Source organism: Leptosomus discolor, chromosome 14, assembly GCF_034619465.1.
Source record: "Leptosomus discolor isolate bLepDis1 chromosome 14, bLepDis1.hap2, whole genome shotgun sequence".
In the NCBI taxonomy this organism is placed as follows: domain Eukaryota; kingdom Metazoa; phylum Chordata; class Aves; order Leptosomiformes; family Leptosomidae; genus Leptosomus; species Leptosomus discolor.
In genome coordinates this window covers 953,203-975,540 of record NC_141404.1, presented here as the reverse complement: position 1 = coordinate 975,540, position 22,338 = coordinate 953,203, and the positions used below count along the sequence as shown (strand labels likewise).

Genomic DNA, 22,338 nt, shown 5'->3' with positions numbered 1-22,338 from the left:
CTAGAAAAGGCAAAACACTTGAGTCTCTTTAGATAGCTTTTTAAATCCTGTTTGCAAACATGCCAATAACTCCTACTGCTTTAAAAAGGTTGGGGAGAGCCTTCTACTCCAGCCACTACTGTAGATAATGGAACTTCAGCGTGGGGTAAACCCATGGATACTGGTACTAGCTGGGGAGAACCCATCAGCGATGCAGCAGGCACCTCTGGCTGGGGAAACGCTTCTCTTGGTCAACAGGCTTCGAATAAACCTGGTGAGTGCTTTCTGCATCATCTTGGACTAGAGCTGTTTGAGGAGGGTGAAATACTTCCATAGAAGCTTTACGGTTTCGAGGGGGGGTTTGTCTGGAAGCAGACATCAAGCTGATGTCTGTGTTAAGGGCAGTCAGTTGCTGCTGCAGTGTTCATGTGCTGGATTTTTTTCACAACCAGGGCCTAAATCTATGCAAGATAGTTGGTGTGGAGATGATATGCCGTTGACAGGCAGTCGTCAGACCAGCTGGGAGGAAGAGGAGGATGTAGAGATTGGAATGTGGAACAGCAGTTCTTCACAAGAAGCTAACCCATCCTTAAACTGGCCACCGTATATGAAAAAAATGCCCACAAAGGTAACGAGGAGGTTGAGTCAAGGTTTTTGCACTGTTGTCCCTTCTAAAAGCCACGTCAGCACGGGTTGCTGCGCTGAGGCCCTTGCGCTTTAGTCTTCACTCGTAGCATTTGGTGACGAAGTTGAAGCCGTAGGTGGTAACGTCTTGTGGGTGTCACAGGAATTCCTTTCTGTTTTTAAGGGAATGATGAAAGGTGGAAATAAGCAAGATGAAGCATGGATCAATCCATTCATTAAGCAATTCACAAATCTCAGTTTTTCGGTAAGTATTTACCTTTCCCTGGCTGTGCTGCTGCCCTGCAGCGCTGCTGGCAGCGCACGAGGATTAACACCCTTAACTCCTGGTGTTCATGGCCACGGCATTTGTGTCTCTGCTTCCATTTGTCTCCCACTCTCACCCATCCCTTCTCTCTGCATCCTCGTTATAAGAAGACCTATTTGTTGATGAAAAATGTTTTTGTAAACACTACCCAGGTATTCATCCAGTGGTCTGATGTTTTACTTAATGTTTCATACATATTTTGGTGAAAATACCTCTTTTCAGTTGGGTCACAACTAAAGGGGGAAAATGCCTTAAAATAGCATCTGATTTGTCTGATTTTTTTTTTTCTTGCAGGTTTGAATTGAAATAGTATATAGGAATCTCTTTGCTTTAGCTTTTAAAAATATTATTATTAAATAATTACGATTCTTTGTATTACTTCAGAGAGAATCGCCAGAAGAAACCATACAGAGCAATAAGATGGACATGTCTGGAGGTAAGGATAGGAGGACCTAGCTGGGGTTTATTGCTTTCCTTTCCAGCCTCTCTTCTAGTTTATACCCTTCTGTAAAGCACTTCTTAAAAACTATATGTAATATATATAGTTACAGCTATAAGTAGTTAAATATATGTTTCCCTAAAGAAAAGGAATTACTCTGTAGAGAAAAAACTTGGAGCACGTGAGTCGTGCTGCACACCCGAATCTGCTGGCTGCTCCAGTGCCGTTACCAGCAGTCAGGCTGAGCTCACCTGCGTTAAGCTGACGTGAAAGAGTGTTTTCGGGGTGTGGTGGGTTTGTTTCTGGCAATTATCTGGATTGCCTTCTGGACACCTTCGCTGCATGCGAACAGAAATGTTTAAACTGAAGTTTAAACAATTATACTTCCCTGGTTTTAAGAGCAAGCTAGGAATAATATTTTTGTGAAGCCTAGCAAAATGTGCTGGTGCTTTGCCGATTCCAGGTTTGAAGTTGTCGGTAGCCGTTGGCTCATAGAGTTCCCGCTCCCTTTTCAGTAGAGCCCAGAGAGCTTAGAGCTAAACTGAGGTTTTCTTGTATTAGTATCGAGCTCGAGAGCAGCATTCGTTCGGCTCTTCCCAGGCACAACCTGGTTTCTAGCCTGTCTGGAAACCTGCATAATCCTTCACTGTCGCAGTCACGTCTCGCCTCTCCGTAGGGTTATTGCAAGATAAGCGGATGGAGATGGACAAGCACGGCCTCAGCGTGGGAGATTACAATCGTGTGGTTGGAAAAGGCCCCGGTTCTCGTCCTCAAATTTCCAAAGAGTCTTCCATGGATCGCGGTCCTTACTTCGATAAGGTTCGTAGGTGTCTTACTGGGGGACACTTCTCAGCTTCTTTGACTGCATTCGAAGTAGTTACCTGTGTGCTCCTTAGCTTTCTGCCTCTAGTGGAGCGGAAAGTTAGGGCTTCCTCGTTAATCCCTGAGATAGTTTTGTTCTCTGTAACTTACTGATGTATAATAACAAGCACTTTCTGTAGCCCGTTGGCAGTGCAAATGACTAACCTGATCTCTTTTGTTTTCTGCCTATTTCCTGCTGGTGCTGGACTGTCATGTGACTCTTCCCTTCTGTTCCTGGCAATGGTTTCTCCCTCTGCTTGCTTGCTGGCTGGTTGTTTGTCTGTCCAATCAGGATGGCATTGTAGCAGACGAGTCCCAAAACATGCAGTTTATGTCCAATCAAAACATGAAGCTTCCCCCTTCAAATAATGCACTACCTAACCAAGCCCTTGGCTCCCTAGCAGGGCTGGGTATGCAAAACTTGAATTCTGTTAGACAGGTAAGGCTGTGCGCGTATCCTTGGCATGTTACTTGACAGCATTTAATACCTTTTGATGTAACGTCCTAGCTGCCTGTGTGATTGATAGCTGTTTAACTTCTAATTCAAATGGCGGGGGTGGGAGAGGCAGCAGAGGGGGTTTATTGTCACTGACTGTCCCTCCTTTCCCCAGAATGGCAATCCCAGTATGTTTGGTGTTGGTAATATAGCAGCACAGCCCAGGAGCATGCAGCAGCCTCCAGCACAACCTCTTAATTCATCTCAGCCTAATCCACGTGCTCAAGTGCCTCCTCCATTACTATCCCCTCAGGTAACTGAGTGCATAGAACATGCTGAGTATAAACTACCAAAATGCTGCTTCAGAAAATTGTGTTTTGTTGGTTGCTGTTGCTGATATTTAGTCTGTAAATGTTTTGGAAACATACATTGGCTTGGTGAGTGTTTCAGAAACTGGGCCACTGCTGACCAGAGGTTATAGTACTGTACCTCTGGTGTAACTGGCTGCACCTTCCTGTCAGTCACTGGTCGTGCTGGTCCGTTTTGCAGGTTCCAGTATCATTACTGAAGTATGCACCAAACAACGGTGGCCTGAGCCCACTTTTTGGCCCACAACAGGTAGCCATGTTGAATCAACTGTCCCAGTTAAACCAGCTTTCTCAGATCTCCCAGTTACAGGTAAGCTAACAAAGCCAGTCGCTCTGTGTTCGGTTTGAAAGTCTAAGTAGAGACTTATGTTGGCTGTGAACTGTTCTTAAAAAAACCACCACAAAACACTGTCTCCTAGCGGTTGTTGGCTCAGCAGCAAAAAGCGCAGAATCGAAGCATGCCTTCTGGTGGTCGTCAACAGCAGGAGCAGCAGGTAAGTAAACACGTTTATTATTCACTTTTTGAACTATCTTTAAAAACGGATTTTCGTCCTGAGCTGCATTTCTTGTTCTAAATAGTCTTGACATGTGCAAGAGCGAGTGGGGTTTTGTCAAGCTTTGAGGGAGTGACGTAGCTTAATGCTGGGGTTTTGCTGTGCCCAGGTGCACGGAACCCAGAGATGTGCTTCATTATCCTTCTGTAAAGGTGCAAAAGCTCTTGCCTATTTATATTGTAACCGCTCTGTTTTTTTAAGGGTCGATCTCTCAGTATGCAGCAACAGATGATGCAACAGTCCCGCCAGCTTGATCCAAACCTGTTAATGAAGCAGCAAACGCCACCCTCCCAACAGCAGTCACTCCATCAGCCCACCATGAAATCCTTCCTTGAGAATGTCCTGCCCCACGCTACTCCTGAGCTGCAGAAAGGGCCGTCGCCCATCAACGCGTTCAGCAGCTTCCCCATCGGTGCGTTGCTCCGGGCTCCTTTCGCAGCCAGTCAGCGCGTGCCTGGCAGCCTTCCTCCTCGCGTGGCCCGCTGCCGCTGGAAACGGCGGGGACTCGTCCTGTAGCACCCAGGTGTTAGTGGGAGTAGGAATCCTTCCTGGGGCTTGTCCCGCTACCTAGGTTCACCAAAGAGCTTTTCCCCCAAGTGCACTCGTTCCCAGCAGTCACTGTCTGTATTCCAGTGCCAAATGTTTTACTGTCTGTCTCCTTTTATTTCTTTTTTATCCTCCTTTTTATCTGGGTCCCAAGGATGATACAAAGTCCTTTTGCAGTTAAGATTCCTGGAGCTAAAGGACTTTTAGAAGTAGAATCCACGCAAAGAATCCATTGATGTGGTCTCGTTTCTGTAGATTTTAAAAACGTTTTCAATGAATCTGGAATTGCATAGGTAGAACAAAATATTAGTTTCCCTTTTAGTGGTTTTGTCCAGGGAAGAAAACTTTTAGCTCTGCATTTTTAAAGAATTCTCGTTTCAGGCAAAATGTCTGAACATTTATAAATAAAACATCTCCTGTTTCTCTCTCCCTACGTTTCCAGGCTTCTGTCCAATTTCTACTTCAGAAATTCCAGGCTTGTATATTTTCTCCTTACTTTAGGTCCCTTTTTAATGCTATCTTATACTTCCTACAACTGTACACCATTTACCCCTTGTTCCTTATCCCTATTTCTTTCCTCCTCTTCAGTTTGCTTTTCTTCTACGTTATTCTAATCTGGTCGTTTCTGTTGGGCTGATCTCCTTTGCATTCTCATTGCCCTTTGTAGACAAGTTTGTTTCCTAGAGACTGCTGCTGAAACCCTTGTGCTTCTAGTGGAGCGTTACGGAGCCAGTGGGGCGGCGCAGGCCGTGCTGTTGCACTGCATGTGGCACGCTGGGGTTTTGCGTGTGGCCAGTCTGAAGTCCAGGCTGCCGATTAATAGTTGCTGCTGATGGTTGGCATCAAGGTCTAACTACTGCTGTCGTTCAAAGGGCAAGGCGTAAAAATGGGGTTTGTTTAGCTGTTAGAGGCGCGGGTTAGGTGTAACGAAAGGAATATTTATCTTTCTTGCCCATCTTTATCCTGAGTAATTGCATCCTGCCTGCGCTGGGTTCCCTTCTGGCTCACTTCTGGAGTTGAGTTGTGTAGGCTGTTGTCAGCTATCTGCTTCCTCACCTTAATCGTTGCCACGTTTCAGGAACCGGCAGTGTCTGTAAGATTGCTTTGAGATCCCGCAGGAGTCTGCTGCAGTGTGCGTAGGAATTCTTTGGGATCCCTGTGGAGTAGCACTGTGGAGTGATGCAAGCAAGGGGAGCCACGCTCAGCCCGCAAATAAAAGCTTAAGGGTAGAAATAGGTTGCTGGAATGTCTTCAGCCCTTAGTGAAAAATTGAGTCCAGAGGAGTGTTGGTAGCCTCCCCCAAGCGCACAAAATGCAGTGGCATAGTCGTGTGCGGAGGAGCTGAACTTGCCAAGATGTTGTCTGGAAAACCCTGCAGGTGTGTTCCTTTCTCCCTGTTGAGATGTCGGCGTGCGTGTCAGCCTCGGGAGACGCAGCCACGAAGGCAGGGGTCTGCGTGCGCCCTGGGGAGCTGAAGTGGCCGAGATTCACTTGTTCATCAAAAGCAGAGATGGGGGTGGGGAGGGTTGTCCTCTCTGGTTGACCAGCACTGCAGTCACATCCTGATCCACTTACAGAATTAGGTATTTCCAATATTAAAAATACCCTTTTCTGCCAAATAGTGCGTATAGCTGAACAATATTCAGTCTTCCACAATTGGATGCGAAAAATTACTTCTGGGGAGACTGTTGAAATTACAGGTTACGTCCAGGGACTGACGTTCGTCCCTCAGTCCCCAGGTTTCGCATTCGGAGCTGTGGACAGTTCCCTGCCTCCAGGGGGCCGGCACTAGCCGAGGGCTCGAGGTGCCTGTCTGCCAGCTGGCAGCGCTCTGACCCCTTGCAGCGGTCTGTCCTCCGCAGCCGCTGCAGAGTGAGAAGCGAGGTGTTTGCCGGGCAGAGGTGTGTGTTCTGGCACCAGCAAAACGCTGGAGGGTGAGGTGTCGGAACCAGGTCGGGCTTTTCCTTTCTCCTGATTCAGCTATTGATAGGTGGGCTTGTTCTTAAAACTTGGCTGTCCTGGTCCAAGGCGCTTGCTCTGAGGCTTTTCAAGGGGCTGCTTTTCTGGCATCAGAATGGCTCGTGCCTTTAAGAAAAACAAGTGGAAAAAACAAAACCCGACCAAAAACCCAACCCAGCTTCTGCATGGCAATGAATACCAAGTTAGGAACAAACTTGAGCGCTAGTTTCCAGTGCGGAATGAAGGTGTTTCTAGTAGAGGTTTGAGAAATTCCCTGTGTGTCTCTGGCCCCGAGTTCAAGTGGTGTAGAAAGGAAGGAACTGGATCTGAAGGGGTGGAAATGTAACCAGGTATGGTTGTGAATTAAGGATCCTTACCGACCTGGAAAGAGCAGGCGTGCCAAAGTCAAACGCGTGGGCGCGTGGTCCAAGCCCAGAGTGGCTGGTTCTCACCGGTGTTTGGATTGGTTTGGGTCAGCATTGTGTGGATTCCCTGGCAGATAAACACTTTGAAATAGAGACAACAGCTTAGAACAGGGAAGACAAGTTTGTTTGTTTTCTCTTACTGAGGTTCTAGTGCAGCGTGAGCGGGATAAATGGAGGAGGGGAGCGCTTGTCTGTGCTGGCGCGGTTCGGAAGCTGGCGAGGTGTCCTCTTAACGGCCCGTAAGAGCAGGACCGGGGTTGTAGCTGCAGACAGCAGTACAGAACTTCTGCTGAACAGGGATGGGACAGACGCGCCCTCCTGCTGAGAAACGTGCCTCCTGCACCGAGCGGAGCTCTTCAAAGGCCGGGACTGGTACAGAGGGGTCGGTGGTTGTGCTGGTGCTGGGCTGGTGTTAGAAAAGGCACAGGGGTTAGAGGTTTGCATTTCAGTTCCTCTGACTTCCTAATGGCTTCTTCCACTGACATCTTTGCATGAGACACCAGCTGAGAACTTCAGAGTGCTTTGCATTGCTTAGCTTAGCTGCTGTCTGTAGCAAGGCCACTGTATTGAGCGCTAGAATGCTTCTGGAAAATGGAGACTTGGAAGCATGAGATAACTGTAGTAACATGCTCTGAAGTGTTTATTGGGATACTAGTGGTAATTAGCAGAAGAAAACCATGTAGTCTGTGTTTCATAAGCTGTGTATGTTTTTAGGAATGAACTCAAACTTGAATGTAAACATGGATATGAGCAGTATTAAAGAGCCACAATCTCGACTGAGGAAATGGACTACAGTAGACAGCATTTCTGTGAACACATCCTTAGATCAAAACTCCAGCAAACATGGTACGTTCAACGTGTCGTTCAGCAGCGTTTGACATTGCCCATCGGATTGTGCCCTTGTGTGTGTGAAATGCAGGTTTGCTGTACTTAGGCCTGTAGCTGTGAGTGCTGCTGTTGTGTGGCTCGTGGCTGCCGGCGCGCGTTGTGCTGCCGGTGCCCAGCCTGCGGCTCGGCTCGCACGGCAGCCCAGAGCTTCCTTCAGCGTCGGTACTCACAGAAGCGAGCTTGTGGTGAGAGTTAGAAGCGTAGTACAGCATTCCTTCTTTAACCAGCCTTTCCTCCCAGGGTCACTATGGTTTCACCTTAACCTGGGTCGGAATGCTTCGTATACATTTAAACCAAAAGCTTTAGATTTTCTGGCTTGCTTTCGCCCCGTCTTAAGGTGATTTATGGGGATTTGATTCTGTGTCCCGCATTCTGCTCACGTCTGATGTTTTTAGTTACAGGTTTTGGTTATGAATGCCTGTGTTTGCCTTCTAAAACTGGGGCGAGCCTAGAAGCGACAGACTAGTACCATTGCTGTTCTTCGTTTAGAGGAGGCGGACTTGGTTGCTTCGTATTTCATTCCAGTAATTGGGATTCATCTGACATTTCAGCTGTTTCAGTTGCTTGAAATCTCATCCAGTTAAAATTTGAGTCTATAGCACAAAGGTTCTGCATCTAAAGATAGTTATAAAATGTCTCCAGTCTCCTGTTACTGTTTAGTCTTCAGATCGTTTGGGTATTTTTAGATTTGTCAGCTGTTTTACTACAGTGAAATGACTTGCTGCCTTAAGCATCTAGTGGAGATACCCTGTACTGCGCTTCTGGACTCTGTGTGATTGTTACAGGGGAACAGAAGTCAGAAGCCGGGGTGCTACTTTGTCTGTAGGTGATGTTTTCTGAGTAGTGTTGGGAGTTTGGTCATTTGAACTCCGTGTTGCATTGAGTCACGAGTGAAAGTCATTTGTGTCTCAGAACTGCAGAACGTCTCTGGCTTTGCTGTGTAATGACTTTTAAACTTCTCCTTACAGGACTTGCACGGGATCAACTCGATTGTGTACAGGGCTTTCGTTCCTTGCTCTGCCTCCAGTGATTTGGGGGGTTTATTTTTTTTCCCCCTCCCGGGAATATGGCTAGAATTTAGAGCTTTGCAGTAGCTGGAAATCCTCCAGATTTCATAGATGTTTCTTCCAAGAGCCCTCCCATCACGGAATACATTCACCGCCCCCGTTATCCAGTTGGGGTCTCACAGAATGCTCTTACCCTCTTGAATTAATCTTCTACTTAAATTTAATGAGTATACTGTTTTAGTGGATGATTTCATGGGAGATTATTCTTACGATTTTCTCCCGAATTTTTCAGAGACATTTCCTTTTAGATTAGATAACCCTGTATGGCTTCCTACATAACCTCACATCATAAGATGACAGTATGCTGCCTTATATTTCATGAATGTTTTTATATCTATATATTTTTCATGAATGGTTTTATATCTATACGTTTATAAAAATAGGCTATGAAAAATACTTGACAACTTTCTTTTGTTGTTGTGTTTTGTTTTGGTTTTTTTTTTTTAAATTAGGTGCTATTTCAAGTGGTTTTAGGCTGGAAGAGTCTCCATTTGTTCCATATGACTTTATGAACAGCAGTAATTCACCAGCCAGTCCTCCTGGATCCATTGGGGACGGCTGGCCCCGTGCCAAATCGCCTAACGGCTCTAGCAGTGGTAACTGGCCGCCAGGTAGGCCAGCAGCGTCCGGCTGCCTTTCCCCTGGGTTGTGGGTCGCTACGGGCGGAGGGGCGGGGAGACACCCCCCCGGGAAAGCGTTGTGGGGGTGTTTCAGCAGGTGGAAATCCGGAGCAGTAGTTCTCTGCACAAAGAGAAGCCGCTCTCCCCGCTTTTGAGGCGGGACCAGAAGAGCTAGAAGTGAATAAAGCGGAAAGAAGACTAAATTAAGTGGAATGCTTAAAAGATTAGGGATTTTCAGTCATTAAGAGATGTATTGTTTAGGCAGCTGTTTCCTGTAAAAAACCAAAACCAACCAAAACCAAACCAAACCAAGCTTCTTTCTGAATCTCTCTTCCTAGAGTTTCGTCCTGGCGAGCCATGGAAAGGTTATCCAAACATCGACCCTGAAACTGACCCTTACGTCACTCCTGGCAGTGTCATAAACAATCTGTCAATTAATACTGTGCGGGAAGTTGACCACCTCAGGGACAGGAACAGTGGTACGTTCAGGTGCTGCGGCTGCTGGCTCGCGGGGTGCCCTTCTGCCTTCAGCCAGGGAGCGGCTGTTTGCTCGGAGATGCGTTTGCCACTTGCCCGTCCCCTCGCTTCTCTGTAGTAGCGTGGGTGTCACGGCTGAAAAGCTCATCTCTGGCTCGAGCGCTGCTGCTTGATGCAAGGCAGCAGATATTCCAGGAATGCGGGCAGAGCGAGCAGCGCTGCTGATCTGCACTCTGATGTCACCCTGCGCAGGGAGGCGGTGTGTTTGGGAGCAGCCAGCAAAGCCTGGCAGCCCAGCCCCTGCCGTACCCCGGCTGCCTTTGCTCTGGGTGAGCGCCGGGCGCTTCCCGCCGCGGGCCGTGCCTGCCACCGCGCCTTTGCATCGAGGACGGAGGAGAGCGGAGAGGGGGTCCCTCCCGCCCTTGAGACGGGACTTGCAGTCGTGCCTTCTAGTCTTGCCGCCTCAGGGATGCGCTGTGCCGTGACTGACCTCTGCCTCTGTTACAGGGTCATCCTCATCTCTGAACACCACGCTGCCTTCAACTAGTGCCTGGTCATCCATTCGTGCCTCCAACTACAATGTTTCCCTCAGCAGTACAGCACAAAGCACTTCAGGTGATGTCTGCTTACGTTGCTCTGAGCTGGTGTTTCTTCCCCTTCACGCGCTTCAGGGGGACACCAGCGCTCATGAAAAGTAGTCCCGAGGTCTCGTCCGAGCGGTAACTTCGCTCATTCTCGAAGTAGCTAATCTGATGTTACTGCAATTCAGCAGCTTTTATTTGTAGCAAGGTGACAGTTCCAGCAGCGTAGTGATTCTCTCGTTGTCTTTGTGTGTCTTTTCAGTAGCCAGAAACAGTGATTCCAAATCAACGTGGTCTCCTGGATCAGTCACTAACACCTCTCTGGCTCATGAGCTGTGGAAGGTCCCTTTGCCACCTAAAAGCATCACTGCTCCGTCCCGCCCACCTCCAGGGCTAACAGGCCAGAAACCACCGTTGTCCACTTGGGATAATTCCCTTCGTTTGGGTGGAGGATGGGGAAATTCTGATGCCAGATATACCCCTGGTAAGGAGACGCTTTTGTGTACGGAGGGTTTTTGTCCCGTTACCAAGCTAGGGAGCCTCCCGTGCGTTTGGTGAGAGAGCCTGTCACTGAGCCAGCTTCTGTGCCATCTGGCTTGCCAAAAGCAGAGGCTGGTCTGTGTATCCCACGCTGCCTGGCAGCAGGCTTCCTCCCGAGGCCGAGCGGGGAAGGGCGAGCTGTGGTCGGCAGCGCTAACACGGGTGGCGCGGGTGTCCCGTGTCCTTAGTACGACCCCTCTCCCCAAGCGCTGTCCGAGTTGGAGATCCGGGCGGCTGAATGCAGTTGCCTGTTAAGCGTTTTCAGAGTGGCTCGTGCTGTCATGAATTAAATTAGATGGTGCAGGGGGTGTTCGGCCAGGCTGCAAACTGCTCTGAGCTCGCAGCAAGAGACAAAACAAAGGTCTTTGAATTTTTGCTTCAGTTGGGGTTATCTGACAGCAACGTAGCTACTTAGGACTGTATTGACGTGATCAAAATGCTTCAGAAAGTAAATAAAAGCAGCGGAAACAGACAGTAAGTCCTGTACCATCCCCAAGTAGCCTTCTGGTGGTTTTGAGCCCGGAAAAGATCCGCGCTACGTGAGGTTGTTCCTGTTCGTGAGCGTGTCTGGCTGCCACGCAGCTTCTCGCGCTCCTCCCGATACCCCGGGGCTCGTGCGGCGGCACTGACTCCTCTGTTTTCCCTCCTCTAGGTTCGAGCTGGGGTGAGAGCAGCTCAGGGAGAATAACAAATTGGCTTGTTCTAAAAAACCTTACACCTCAGGTGAGGCTGGGGGGCGCGGCGCGGCGCGGGGGGCTCGGGGCTGTGTCCGGGCGGCGCTGACGTTGTGCCCCGGTTTCGCCGGCAGATCGATGGCTCAACCCTGCGCACGCTGTGCATGCAGCACGGCCCGCTGATCACATTCCACCTGAACCTCCCACACGGTAATGCTTTGGTCCGTTACAGTTCAAAAGAAGAGGTAGTGAAGGCACAAAAATCTCTGCACATGTAAGTGGGTTTTCTTTTTTTGCCTGAATTTCAGACAGTGTTCCGCTGGGTTTGAGTTGCCTCGCGGGTGCCGGGGTGCTCGGTGCCAGCGCGGCCCCGAGGGGCTTACGGCAGGGGGCCGGAGCGGTCAGCGGCACGGCGGCGGCGCGGCCCCCGTGTAAAACGTGCTCTTCTCGTCCCCCGCAGGTGTGTATTAGGGAACACTACTATTCTCGCTGAGTTTGCCAGTGAAGAGGAGATTAGTCGCTTCTTTGCACAAGGCCAGTCTCTGACTCCGTCTCCTGGCTGGCAATCTCTGGGATCCAGCCAGAACCGACTCGGATCCATTGACGGTTCCCATTCGTTCTCAAACCGTAATGATCTAAATCACTGGAATGGTGCTGGGCTGTCGGGAACTAGCAGTGGAGACCTTCATGGCACTTCACTTTGGGGGAGCCCCAACTATTCCACGAGCCTGTGGGGCACCCCGAGCAGCAATGACACCAGGGGAATTAGCAGCCCATCCCCCATCAACGCTTTCCTTTCTGTTGACCACCTGGGTGGAGGTGGAGAGTCCATGTAACCTTTTACTTTTTTCAACTAATAAACTGTGACCTCAAGATGTAACAAAGCAGCACTAATTTGGACTTTTCACCTACAGCGAGGGGGTCACCTGTGGAAACAGTTACTTTCTGCACATTTTCCACTTTGTTTTAGCCCAAAACATATCAGTTTGAATACTTGAATCATGCAGGCCAATATTATAATGTGAAAAAGTATATATTTACACTTCCAGATAGTGCTATCCATATAAAACTGCTTGGAATGAGCTCATTTGTGTATATTCATCATGTTTATTCTTTGAATTCCATTTTTTTTTTTTGCATTTTGCTGATAATGTTGGAGTATGAGCTTTTTTAACTTTGCACTGAATGGTGTTCTCTCTGTCTAATCGGCAATATCGGGGAGGCAGCAGTTCACGTGTAAATGTTTACTCAAGGATGTTCTTAACAAACCGTGTGCGCTCTCTACTATGCCTTGATGTATGCCTACCTTATCGTGGTATTGTGGCGTTTAAAGATCGAGTTAGGATACTGACTTAGGATTATGAATGAAAGTATTGCACCAGTTTTTCATGTATAAAACTAAAGAATTTAGCTCTACAGTTTAAAAAACTGTGGCCACAGCTGTGACTTGCAACCCAGCCTGCAAGCCAGGGGGGTCCTGCACTTTCAATAGGCTTTCAATTTTGTTTTGGGGGTGCCCGTGTTGGGACCTTCTTGTTTACAGAATATTTTTTTTGTTTTTTGAGAAAAATGTTTACTCTTCCATCATTTTAAAAATTTTTAAAAAGACAAAAAAAAAAAATTGAGAATGAAAAAGATGCTTTCTATCTCTGGGAATAACGAACAGTGTTTGGCCATGTCCTTTTGTTTTCTATTCCTGTATCCTAAATCAAAGAGCATGGCTCTCAGGAAAACCAGTTCCCCAGTAAAAACTCCTTGTAGTTTCTTATAGGAAAAAAAAAACTCAACTTTTAGCACTGATAATACTTATTGCTCTGTAAGACTTTTCTCTGCCAAAAAAAAAACGCTTCAAGCTGGAGTTGGACATACCGCTTTCTGACGCTGTCTTTTTATTAGTGAGTGGTGGTGGTTTGCTGATAATCCGTAGTTATACGATTTTTTTGTAATCCCATCGAGTGGCTCCGTTTCTGCTCTTGTGACTGTGTTAACGTTTAACTGTCGTACCTTAAAGCCGAACTGAGTAACTATGCATACTGTAACCAAGGTCTTGGGCTTACAGAATTGTTTGTTGTATAAAAGTTTTAAATGTTTAAAAAGTTCTCGCAGATACTTTCTTGCAAAAGTAACGAGTTACATCTTTTTGCCACAAAAGGTATTATATAAAGCTTGTTTGGTCGATGAATTAAAGACTAGGCAAGGGTAAAAATTTTAACAGTGCAGAAATCGCCATCATTTCATTGCCTTGATTCTAACTGTTTGTGTCCGAAGATGCAAAAGAAGTCAGTGGCTTTTAACTGTTTACAAATAGAATGTGATTGTAAAATGTACAGTTTGGTTGTGTTTGAATTATGAAGTTTCTCCAGATATTAATAAATCATGATGTTTTTGGCTGCTCAGCATATAACTGTCTATTTTTTGTGACTTTATTTGTAGGCTGTTTTCTATACAATGAGAGTATCGGACGATATGATAGCTCTGTATTCCCATAGTTTGATTTTTCTTTTAGCAAACTGATTTTTTTATGAACAGATCTGCATTTTATTCTAGCAAAAATCTCCCTCGACGTGCCCACTATGAGATGAGAATATAAGTGTAGAAAACTGCAGCTTGCTTTTTCCTTTTCTATTCGAGCACCTTTGGGATCCCGTTGCCCTCATCCTCGGTAGACTTCAGATGCCCCATTTTCAAACGACCCCACCATTTGTGCCCAGCTAGATGCTCTAGAGGACACTTGCGAATAAGGAGAGCATTTTGGAAAATAAACTTTAATGCTTCAGACGTACTGGTGTTTAAATTTATACCTCATTTACATTAATCATGATGAACAATGCAGCAGCGCTTAATTTGTATTTCACTTTTCACAGTGGCTTAGCTTGTTCTGAAGGGGCTCTAGGGCAGCCCGTCCGTGTACATAGGATGACGTGACTTCACAAACCTGTTAGACTTTATTCTCAAATGGCCGGATGTAAGTCATTGACTCTGTTGGATGCCAGCATTGTGTGTTCCTAGACCCTTCTCTGTAACGACTGACGGTGAAACACGCTGTCCCAAGCCAAAGCTGGCTTCCCCAGTCTGGTCCGAAGCAGTGGTGAAAACGCGGGCAGAGAACCGTCCGGGACTCTGCCTCGAGTGGAACTGACATCGCACCTGCCTTGATTGTATCGTCAAAGTGTTTGAAATTCCTTCACTGAGCTTGTTACGTGGAAATAAAATGTGGTTGGTTTTAAAAGCTGAACCTCCTCGCCTGCGTCTCGCTCTGTGGCCTTCAGGCCGTCCAGCTCCTCTCCAGGCTGACCAGCTCCGTCCCCTCGCAGCACGAGTGCGGCCGCCCGGCGCGGCGCTGTGGAGAGAGCCCCTTCGCCCGCTGCTCCCCGCCCGCCGAGGGGCCCAGGGCTCCGGCGCTTCCCTCGCAGGCTCCGCCGCTGCCCGGGGCCCCTCCACGCCCCCCCTGCCCAGCCCTGCCCGGCAGCGGGCACGGCCCCTTCGGCGCTCCCACCGCCCCCAGCCCAACCCCGGCGGCGCTGCCAGGGCCCGCTCTGCTCACCGGGCGCTGCCTGGAGAGCTGCTGGAGCGGGGGAAAGGGCGTCCACTGGATGGGCTCCAGGGGCCAGCTCGACACCGAGATGTCGCTGGCCTTTCCCGAGTCCACCATGGGGTCGTTCACGCTGCTCGAGCTGGTGTCCCAGTCGTAGTGGAAACTGGGGAGGAAAGTCATTGGGAATTAAGGGGGAGGAGGGGGTGGAAGGCGAGGTGCTGCTGCTGCCGCCGGGGAGCCTGGGGAGCGCAGGAGCAGGATCCTGCTCCGGTGCTTTGCTCCGGCGGGCGCTGTGCGCCCCGGGCTGCGGCCGAGCTCCAGCACGGGAGTCGCTCCCGAGCTGTGGCTGAGCTCCCGGCCCCAGGGCTGCTGGGTGGGGTGTCCCCGGCTGTGGTGCCCTTTGCTCGTGAAACTGGAAACTTCCCCGGCCCTTTTTCCATTTACACCCCTGGAAGCTGATTATAAGGCTTTCTCATACGCACACGCAGCCACGCTGTTTCCTGCAGACGTGACCCCTTCTCCTGTCTGCATCACACAAGGCTCCTTACGTGGCAGGGGGGAAAGAAACCACTTATTTCTCCTTGGACACCGAAGGATGCTGCGGTGTCAAAGCTCCCCGGTGCTGTTGACCGGCACAGGGTGGCCGGGCATTGGCTGCAAAGCGGAGGTGCCAGGGCAGGCTGCGGTGCCCCAAAACGCCCCACTTCTCTGCTTCACCACTGCCTACTGAGCAAATGAAGGACAAGACCTTGCTGGAGGGCTCGGCAAACCGCCCTTTACCTGGGCCGGCACGGCGGGCGGGCGGGCGGCACGGGGCACTGCGCGGTGCTGTCGGTGATGCCCGAGTCCTCCCGGCAGCTGCAGCAGCCGTTGTCCAGGATCTGCAAGTGGAGCAGCTCCTCCGAGTTGCTGAAGGCCGGGTTGTCCAGCGAGCTGGCCGAGGGCAGCCAGGAGCGGGACCAGTACTGGGCCGAGACGTCGTCCAGACGGCAGAACCGCCGGTAGCTGCGGGGCAAGGCAGGGCGGCTGCGGCACCCCGGGGGCGGGCACGGGCACACGCACGACCCCAGTGACTGCGCTGCAAGCGCAGATGGCAGGTTTCCACCCGAATTTCACGGCACCGGGACAGGGTCCAGCCCCACGCCCTGGGTGGGGGCAGAGCCCGTGACACCCAACAACATCTGGCCGCAGCCCCGCAGCTGCTGGGGTGGTTTCCTCCGAACAATCCCCTGCGGCCGCATGACGACACCCTGTCCGGGAGGGCAGCGGGGCCAGGACAGCACGGACACCCCCCTGCTCCCAGCCGAGCGGTGCTGGGGGGGCCGTGCCGGAGCCCCGCTCCCCACCCGCGGCCCCGCCGGGTGAGCCCGGCCCGGGCAGCCAGGACACCGTGGGGCGCATGGGCCCTCCTGGTCCCCACGGGGGGCCCTTGGCCCCCGTTATTGGGGTGCCATTCACCACATCTCACGTGTCTCCACCACAGCCCCCAGCACTTTGGTGCAACTGCGGCCCCGTCCAGCCTCCAGCAGGCCTCCCCTGCCCACTCGCCGTGGGGCTGCGAGCATCCCCCGGGGACCGCTGGCACGGCCACACGCCCACGGACCCCCGCGCCCAGCCGGGGGGGCACCGCCGTGGCTCCGCGGGGTGCTGGGACCAGCCGCTCCCGGGCCCTGCACGTGCTCCCCCCCCCGCCCCGACACCTCCCGCCCGCCGCTATCAGCTGCCGCAGAGTGTTTTTCTTGGCAGAGCTCAGCCCGAGCCCAACCCTGCCCCCCTGACCCCGGATGGGGCCCGAGCTGCTGCCCGGCGACCCTCAGCACCCCCAGGGAGGGGCAGGGGCAGCAGCCCCGCAGCAGGAGCACCCCTCCTCCCTCCAGGGCCACCCTGCACCCCAGCCCCGGGGACTGCCCCCCCCCACCGGCCCCGCGCACCCCACCTGCTGCGGGTCTGGTCAGCCCTGGCCTCCAGCAGCAGCGCCTTGAAGCGACGGATGGCGACGGCGGCGACGACGGCGCCCAGGAGGACAATGCTGAGCAGGACCCCCGCGGCCATGCCCAGCAGGCTCTGCTGCGTCACCCGGTAGTCGCAGCGCAGCCCCATGAACCAGAAATCGCTGCCGACGGGGCACCTGCGGCAAGGGGGGGGCCATCAGCCGCCGGGGGGGACAGCACCCGCCACCCCAGGGCTGGTCCCGGGCACTCACTGGCAGAGGGGCTCGCGGTCCCGGGCGTGGGTGCAGATGCCGTGGTTCTTGCAGTAGTCGCGGTGGCACAGGGAGGTGCAGGTGGCATTCCCGTCCGCCCCGGCCACGCAGGCGAAGCCGGTCCGGCAGGTGAAGAGCACGGCGCAGGGGTCCAGCGCCCGCTCTGCAGAGACGGGGGTCCGGCTGTGCCACCCCCTTCCCCACCGAGCAGAGAGCCGGGGCCACGCGTGGGCCCACCCTGCGACCAGCCCTGACCCCGGCGGCGGCAGGAGGGCCCGGTGACCGCGCTGCCCCGCGCACGCCCCGCACTCACCCAGAGCCACGTTGCGCAGGACAGGGGCAGCACCCACCGCCAGCCCCGGCCGGGGACCCCCAGAGCCCAGCACGGCGTCGAGGAGCGCTCCCAGCCCCAGCACCTGCACCCGCTCCGCCGCAAACAGCGCGTCGTAGTCCAGCACCACGCTGCCCTCCCTGCGGGGACACCCCACGGCGAGGCCAGGGGTGGCTCAGACCCCCGTGTCCAGCCCTGTGGCCTGGCACCGCCGTGGCCCCGCAGCACGTGACGCTCCCCGTGTCCCCCCCATGCCGGGGAGCACCCACCTGATCCCCGTCACCTCCAGCCGCAGGAACCCGGGCACCGACATGAAGAGAGGCGCGACCTGTGCCGGGCAGAAGCTGAGCACGATGCAGGATGGGCCCCAGCTGCAGCCCCCGCCCCGGCCAGCCCCGGCCCCCGCTCACCGTCCGGTTGAAGCTGCGCAGGAGACCCCGGTGCTCCTGGGACTCGGGGTCCCGCAGGGCGGGGATGAACCCCATGTCCAGCACCAGCTCGCAGGGGATGCGGAGGAGGGATGCTGCAGGAGGAGAGAGGGGGATCAGCACGACGTGGACCTGCACTGCCCACCCCAGGGGGCCACCACCACTGACCCCCCCGCCATGCTGATGGCTCCTGGGGTCTCTCCTCCTCCTGCCGTGCCCCGGCAGAGGGTCCCACCCCGCCCCAGACCCACCTCTCAGGAGGGGCGGCTGATCCTCCACGATGAACACCCGGGGAGCCCTGCCTGCTGCGGCCGGCGTCGCTCGGGGGGCATCAGCATCCAGCCACCCTCCGGGGCTGCTCGATGGCTGGACCAGGGCTGTGTCCCCAGAATCTGGGGGGTGCACGGGGCCCCCACGATGGTCCAGGGTCCCAGGGGGATCGGGGGGCTGCTGGGTGGGCCCTGGCATCATGGTGGGCAGATGAGTTGGGGGCCCCTGCGGCAGCCCCACCACATCCCTCTGCAACACAGCAGCACCAGGCTCTGGCGTGACCGTCCCCACGTCCCCGAGCAGTGCCGGGCTGGCGGTGGCAGCTGCGGTGGTGACGGTGACAGCGGTGGCAGTGGTCGGCCCCAGGGAAGATGCAGGCTGGGATGGAGCCGGCTGCCGGGGGGGCCCAGGGTCTGAGGGGGGGGCCGGGCCACCCGGCTGCCAGCTCGGCAGAGCAGTCACTGCCCAGCGTTCGGCATCGCCCACCCCCACCGGGGTCCCTCCCAGGATTTGGGGGCTCTCAGCAGGATTCCCCGCCGAGCCAGCATGGTGCAGCTGGTGCCCCAGGGACAGGCCTGCCAGGGGGGTGCCCGCAGTGGGGCTGAGCCTCAGGACACCCCGGCTGGACCCCAGGGTGGGCGGCAGGGTCGGTGACGTGGGCGCTGCAGAGACGCCGGCTGGGACAGGCTGTTGGGACGGGGGGACGCGGGGGGGCCCTGGGCTGGTGTGGGGCACCTTGCTCTGTGCCGCGGTGGTGCCGCCAGGGGCCACCGAGGTGGGGGGCTGCCCTCTCACAGCTGGCAGGTGCCAGGACTGGTCCAGGGGGGCATGGCTGTGCTCAGGGGGACCCTCTGTGTCGTGTGGCCCCAGCACCCCTGCGGTTGGATTCAGGGTTCCCCTCAGGCCAGGGGATGTCACCCCTGGGGTGCTGGCCATGGCAGTGGGGACAGGCAGACCTGACCCCTCCCCACTAGGCTGTGAGGTTGGGCCCATCCCCGTGGCCGGCTGGGCTGTGCTGGCCACGAGGCCCCCATGGCCACGAGCCCCCAGGGACAGTGGAGAGGGGCGAGGGGCAGAGCGGGGATCCCGCCAGGCCATGTCCTCCCTGTGCCACGGATGGGAGTCAGAGCCCCATCCTCCTGATGGCCCCTGCCACGTCCTCCGCAGTGTCCCCGTGGGGCTCAGCAGCCTCTGCAGCCCCCCCCCAAAGGGCGATGTCCCCACCGTCCCTGGTGCAGGGCTGCCTGTGGCTGACGCGATGCTCAGGCGGGTCCCTGGGCTGCTGGCACCCAGTGGGACGGTGGCACTCGGGCCCTCCCCAGCCCACGGCTCCGGGGACGAGGGGCTGTGTGAGCCCCCCTGCCTCTGCACAAGCCCTGTCCCCATGGGGCTCCATCCCGGCAGGGTGCTGGGGGACCCCCACTGCCCCCCAGCAGAGTCGGGTATCGTGGTGGAGGATGGTGAACGCGAGGGGGTCCCCTGCAGGGTCTTGGCACCTTCTGCCGTCACGTTTCCTACAGGTTCAGTCCCGGGGGTCGGCCCGGGGGTCAGGGCTGTGTCCGGCTCTGCAGGCGCTGGGGCAGGAGACAGCCGCCTGCTGCCTGCAGCCCCCTGCTCGGTGGGGCCCGCAGAGAGCAGGACCCCCAGGTGCCCCGTGGCCGCTCCATCCTGTACCACCGGCCCTGTCCCCTCCGCGCCTGCACGGGGCCCTCCGGGGCTCCCCTGGGCGCTGGGAGGCTCGGCAGTCCCGGCGGGGGTCCCGGGGAAGGGTGGCAGCTCAGCTTCTGTCCACAGTGGCCCCACGGCCTCCGGCGTCGGCGCCTGCCCCATGCCAGCTCCTCTCTCCGGATCTATGGGCAGAGGCAGAAGCCGGGGGGCGTCGAGCAGGGCTGACCCACGGCCAACAGCTCGGCACGCCGGGCCCCAGCGCGGCACTGACGCACGTGGCCGGCATGCGGTGCCACGGACGAAGGGCCGCGAGCGGGACAGTGCCCATCCCAGTGGTACCTGTGCGGCAGCGCTCCCCCGCCGCGGTCCCCAGGTGGGCGCAGGGGACGGCGGTGCCCAGCGTGGAGCCGGTCCCACCGCCGAGGCCGGAGCAGAGCTGTGCGCAGCACTCCACGATCACTGGGGAGAGAGGGACGAGAGCAGCGCGCACCGGGGCGAGCACCGCACACCGGCGCTGGGCGTCAGCACCGGGAGCTGCTGGTGCAGGCAGGGGGGCTCCGCTCCGACCCGCGGGCAGCCGGGCCGAAGGAGATGCTCGGGATGACCCAAACCCGCTGGAAACCCCCTGCCTCGCTCTCGGCAGACGAAGCCGGATCCCGCCACACCCGGCCACGCTCTGCCATGTGCTGCCCTGAACCCACCCACCCCCCAGCACAGGCGCCATGTGCCACCGCTGGCACCACCGCGTCCCCCGGGCAGACACTGCGCCAGCGCCAGGCCGGTGCCCCGGGACGGACGCTGGGTCCCCGCTGCGGCGGCTCAGCCGCCTCGCTGGGGCCGGGGGGTCCCCGCGACCCCCTCGGCCCCTCGCTGGGGCTCCCGCTGCCCTCGACGCACAACGACCGCCGCTCCCGCCAGCGGACACCGCGGCCGAGCCCGCCCCAGGGGGGGTCCCGGTGGCACCCGAGCAGCCCCCACGTCCCTCCCCAGGGCAACCGGCGGGCTGGGGGGAGGCGGCCCATACCCGCCCGGTACCGGCCCCGGCCCCGCCACCGCCGCGGCCCCCCCCGAGCCCGCCGGGCTGCACCGGCCCCGCCCCCCCGAGCACGGCGCCCCCCGCCGAGGGGGAGCAGCGGCGGCACCGGCGCTCACCTGCGGCCGCCAGGAGCGGCGGGAGCCGCGGGAGCGGCGGGAGCGGCGGGAGCCGGGGCCGCTCCATGGCGCGGCGGCGCTGCCGAGGCAGGAAGCCCCCGCCCGTCCCCGCTGCGGCGGGGCGGAGGCGCCGGGGAGCCGCAGCCCCCGGCCACGGTCCCGCCCCACCGGCACCGGCGCCGCCGCTCCACCCCCGCCCCTCAGCGTGTGCGGGGACTCGGGGGAGCCCCGGGGGGGGCGGGACGGGGCTCGGCAGACGCGGGGCTCGTCCGCGGCAGGGCTGAGCGGGGGCTGCGGGACCCCCCCCCCCGGGACGGACTGCGGGGCCGGGACCCCCGCAGGGCCCCGCCGCGGACTGCGAGGCCGTGCGGGTGCCCGGGGCGAGCTCCGGGGATGGCCCCCGCCGTCCGCCTGCCCCGCGCTGACAACCGGGGTTATTCCAGAAGCGCCGCCGTTGGGAACTACCAGGGGTCTGCGCGGCCCCCCCCCCCCCGGTTGTCCCCAGGGCCCCCCCCGCGGCTCGGCCTCGGGGACGGCTGCGGGCAGCGGCTCCTCGGGGGCGCCTCAGGTGGCGTCTGGCTCCGTTACCGGATCACCCGGGGCCGCACCGGCACGGCCGGGCCGGTTCTGCGGCCACCGTCACTGCTGCCTGCAAGCCAGCACCGGGAGAACCCCACGGAGGCGGTGGCCAAGCTGTGTCCCCCCCCAGTTGCTGCCCCCCCCCCCCCCCCCAGCCTGCTCAGACCCCGCGCCAGCAGCCGTCGGGGCGAGGGAGCGACTAAGGCGCTTCCAGAGGCACCGGCCTCCCACGGGGCGAGGGCGAAACCCGGGCCCCCAAGGCAGGGGGTGCCCAGGCCCTCGGCCCTGCGCGGTGTTAAAAGCAGAAGCCCCCAGAACCCCCACGCTGGGCCCAGGCACCCTGTGCCGCACCAGCAGACCCGGGGCTATTCCCCACCCTCCGCCACCCCGATGCCGGGGGAATGCGGTACCCAGGGACCCTTTCTTGGCTCACAGCCCTGCGGTGCCTCTGACATAGGAAAGTGTTTTTTGGCTCAGAGGAAAAACTGTGTCGTGTCCAGAAATAACTTGCTTCCGTCTCGGGAGAGATTTCAAGCGAGCCTCCCGCACCGAGATTAGCCGGGCTTCCAGCCCCAGCCCCGTGGTTCCGCTTTCCAGCGGCAGGAAAGTCATCCCCCCGTTCATTTTCCATCAGGAAGGCAGAAGCCTTTCCACCGGAACTCGGCTGTTGTTCCCAGCGCTGAGGACACCAACAGCAGAGGCGGGTCACGGGCAGGAGCAGGCAGCGGGACGGGGAAGAGCGGCGAGGCCAGGGGCAGAGCACCCCGCGCCTCTGCCCGAGCCCTCCCGGTGCTGCCGCGCTTCCACCC

The 22,338-nt window shown here is 56.3% G+C and overlaps 2 protein-coding genes across 4 annotated transcripts in view; one reads left to right on the top strand and one right to left on the bottom strand.

Moving 5' to 3' along the window:
- TNRC6A (trinucleotide repeat containing adaptor 6A) overlaps nucleotides 1–14,598 on the top strand; it is a 51,377-nt gene extending 36,779 nt beyond the window's left edge. For 2 of the 3 annotated variants that reach the window (XM_009955896.2, XM_086473225.1), the window contains 17 exons: nucleotides 89–253; nucleotides 432–607; nucleotides 788–868; nucleotides 1,313–1,364; nucleotides 2,044–2,186; nucleotides 2,840–2,977; nucleotides 3,214–3,342; nucleotides 3,452–3,526; nucleotides 3,788–3,998; nucleotides 7,231–7,362; nucleotides 8,924–9,082; nucleotides 9,430–9,570; nucleotides 10,076–10,183; nucleotides 10,412–10,633; nucleotides 11,342–11,412; nucleotides 11,498–11,637; nucleotides 11,824–14,598. In XM_009955896.2, coding sequence (XP_009954198.2) covers nucleotides 89–253; nucleotides 432–607; nucleotides 788–868; nucleotides 1,313–1,364; nucleotides 2,044–2,186; nucleotides 2,840–2,977; nucleotides 3,214–3,342; nucleotides 3,452–3,526; nucleotides 3,788–3,998; nucleotides 7,231–7,362; nucleotides 8,924–9,082; nucleotides 9,430–9,570; nucleotides 10,076–10,183; nucleotides 10,412–10,633; nucleotides 11,342–11,412; nucleotides 11,498–11,637; nucleotides 11,824–12,199 — 2,519 coding nt within the window. In that variant the 3' untranslated portion in view covers nucleotides 12,200–14,598. Of the gene's footprint in view, nucleotides 1–88; nucleotides 254–431; nucleotides 608–787; nucleotides 869–1,312; nucleotides 1,365–2,043; nucleotides 2,187–2,520; nucleotides 2,668–2,839; nucleotides 2,978–3,213; nucleotides 3,343–3,451; nucleotides 3,527–3,787; nucleotides 3,999–7,230; nucleotides 7,363–8,923; nucleotides 9,083–9,429; nucleotides 9,571–10,075; nucleotides 10,184–10,411; nucleotides 10,634–11,341; nucleotides 11,413–11,497; nucleotides 11,638–11,823 lie in introns of all 3 variants that reach the window. The other variant, XM_086473226.1, reaches the window with a different exon arrangement.
- A 30-nt stretch (nucleotides 14,599–14,628) lies between these two features.
- LOC147414466 (uncharacterized) lies at nucleotides 14,629–22,141 on the bottom strand. The gene is given in 15 exon segments (XM_086473231.1): nucleotides 14,629–14,703; nucleotides 14,908–15,061; nucleotides 15,679–15,903; nucleotides 16,835–17,026; nucleotides 17,102–17,264; nucleotides 17,415–17,572; nucleotides 17,702–17,760; nucleotides 17,843–17,955; nucleotides 18,112–18,568; nucleotides 18,617–19,980; nucleotides 20,138–20,257; nucleotides 20,951–21,027; nucleotides 21,029–21,149; nucleotides 21,750–21,814; nucleotides 22,041–22,141. Coding segments are annotated over 15 exon segments (3,444 nt in total).
- Nucleotides 22,142–22,338: the final 197 nt, after the last annotated feature.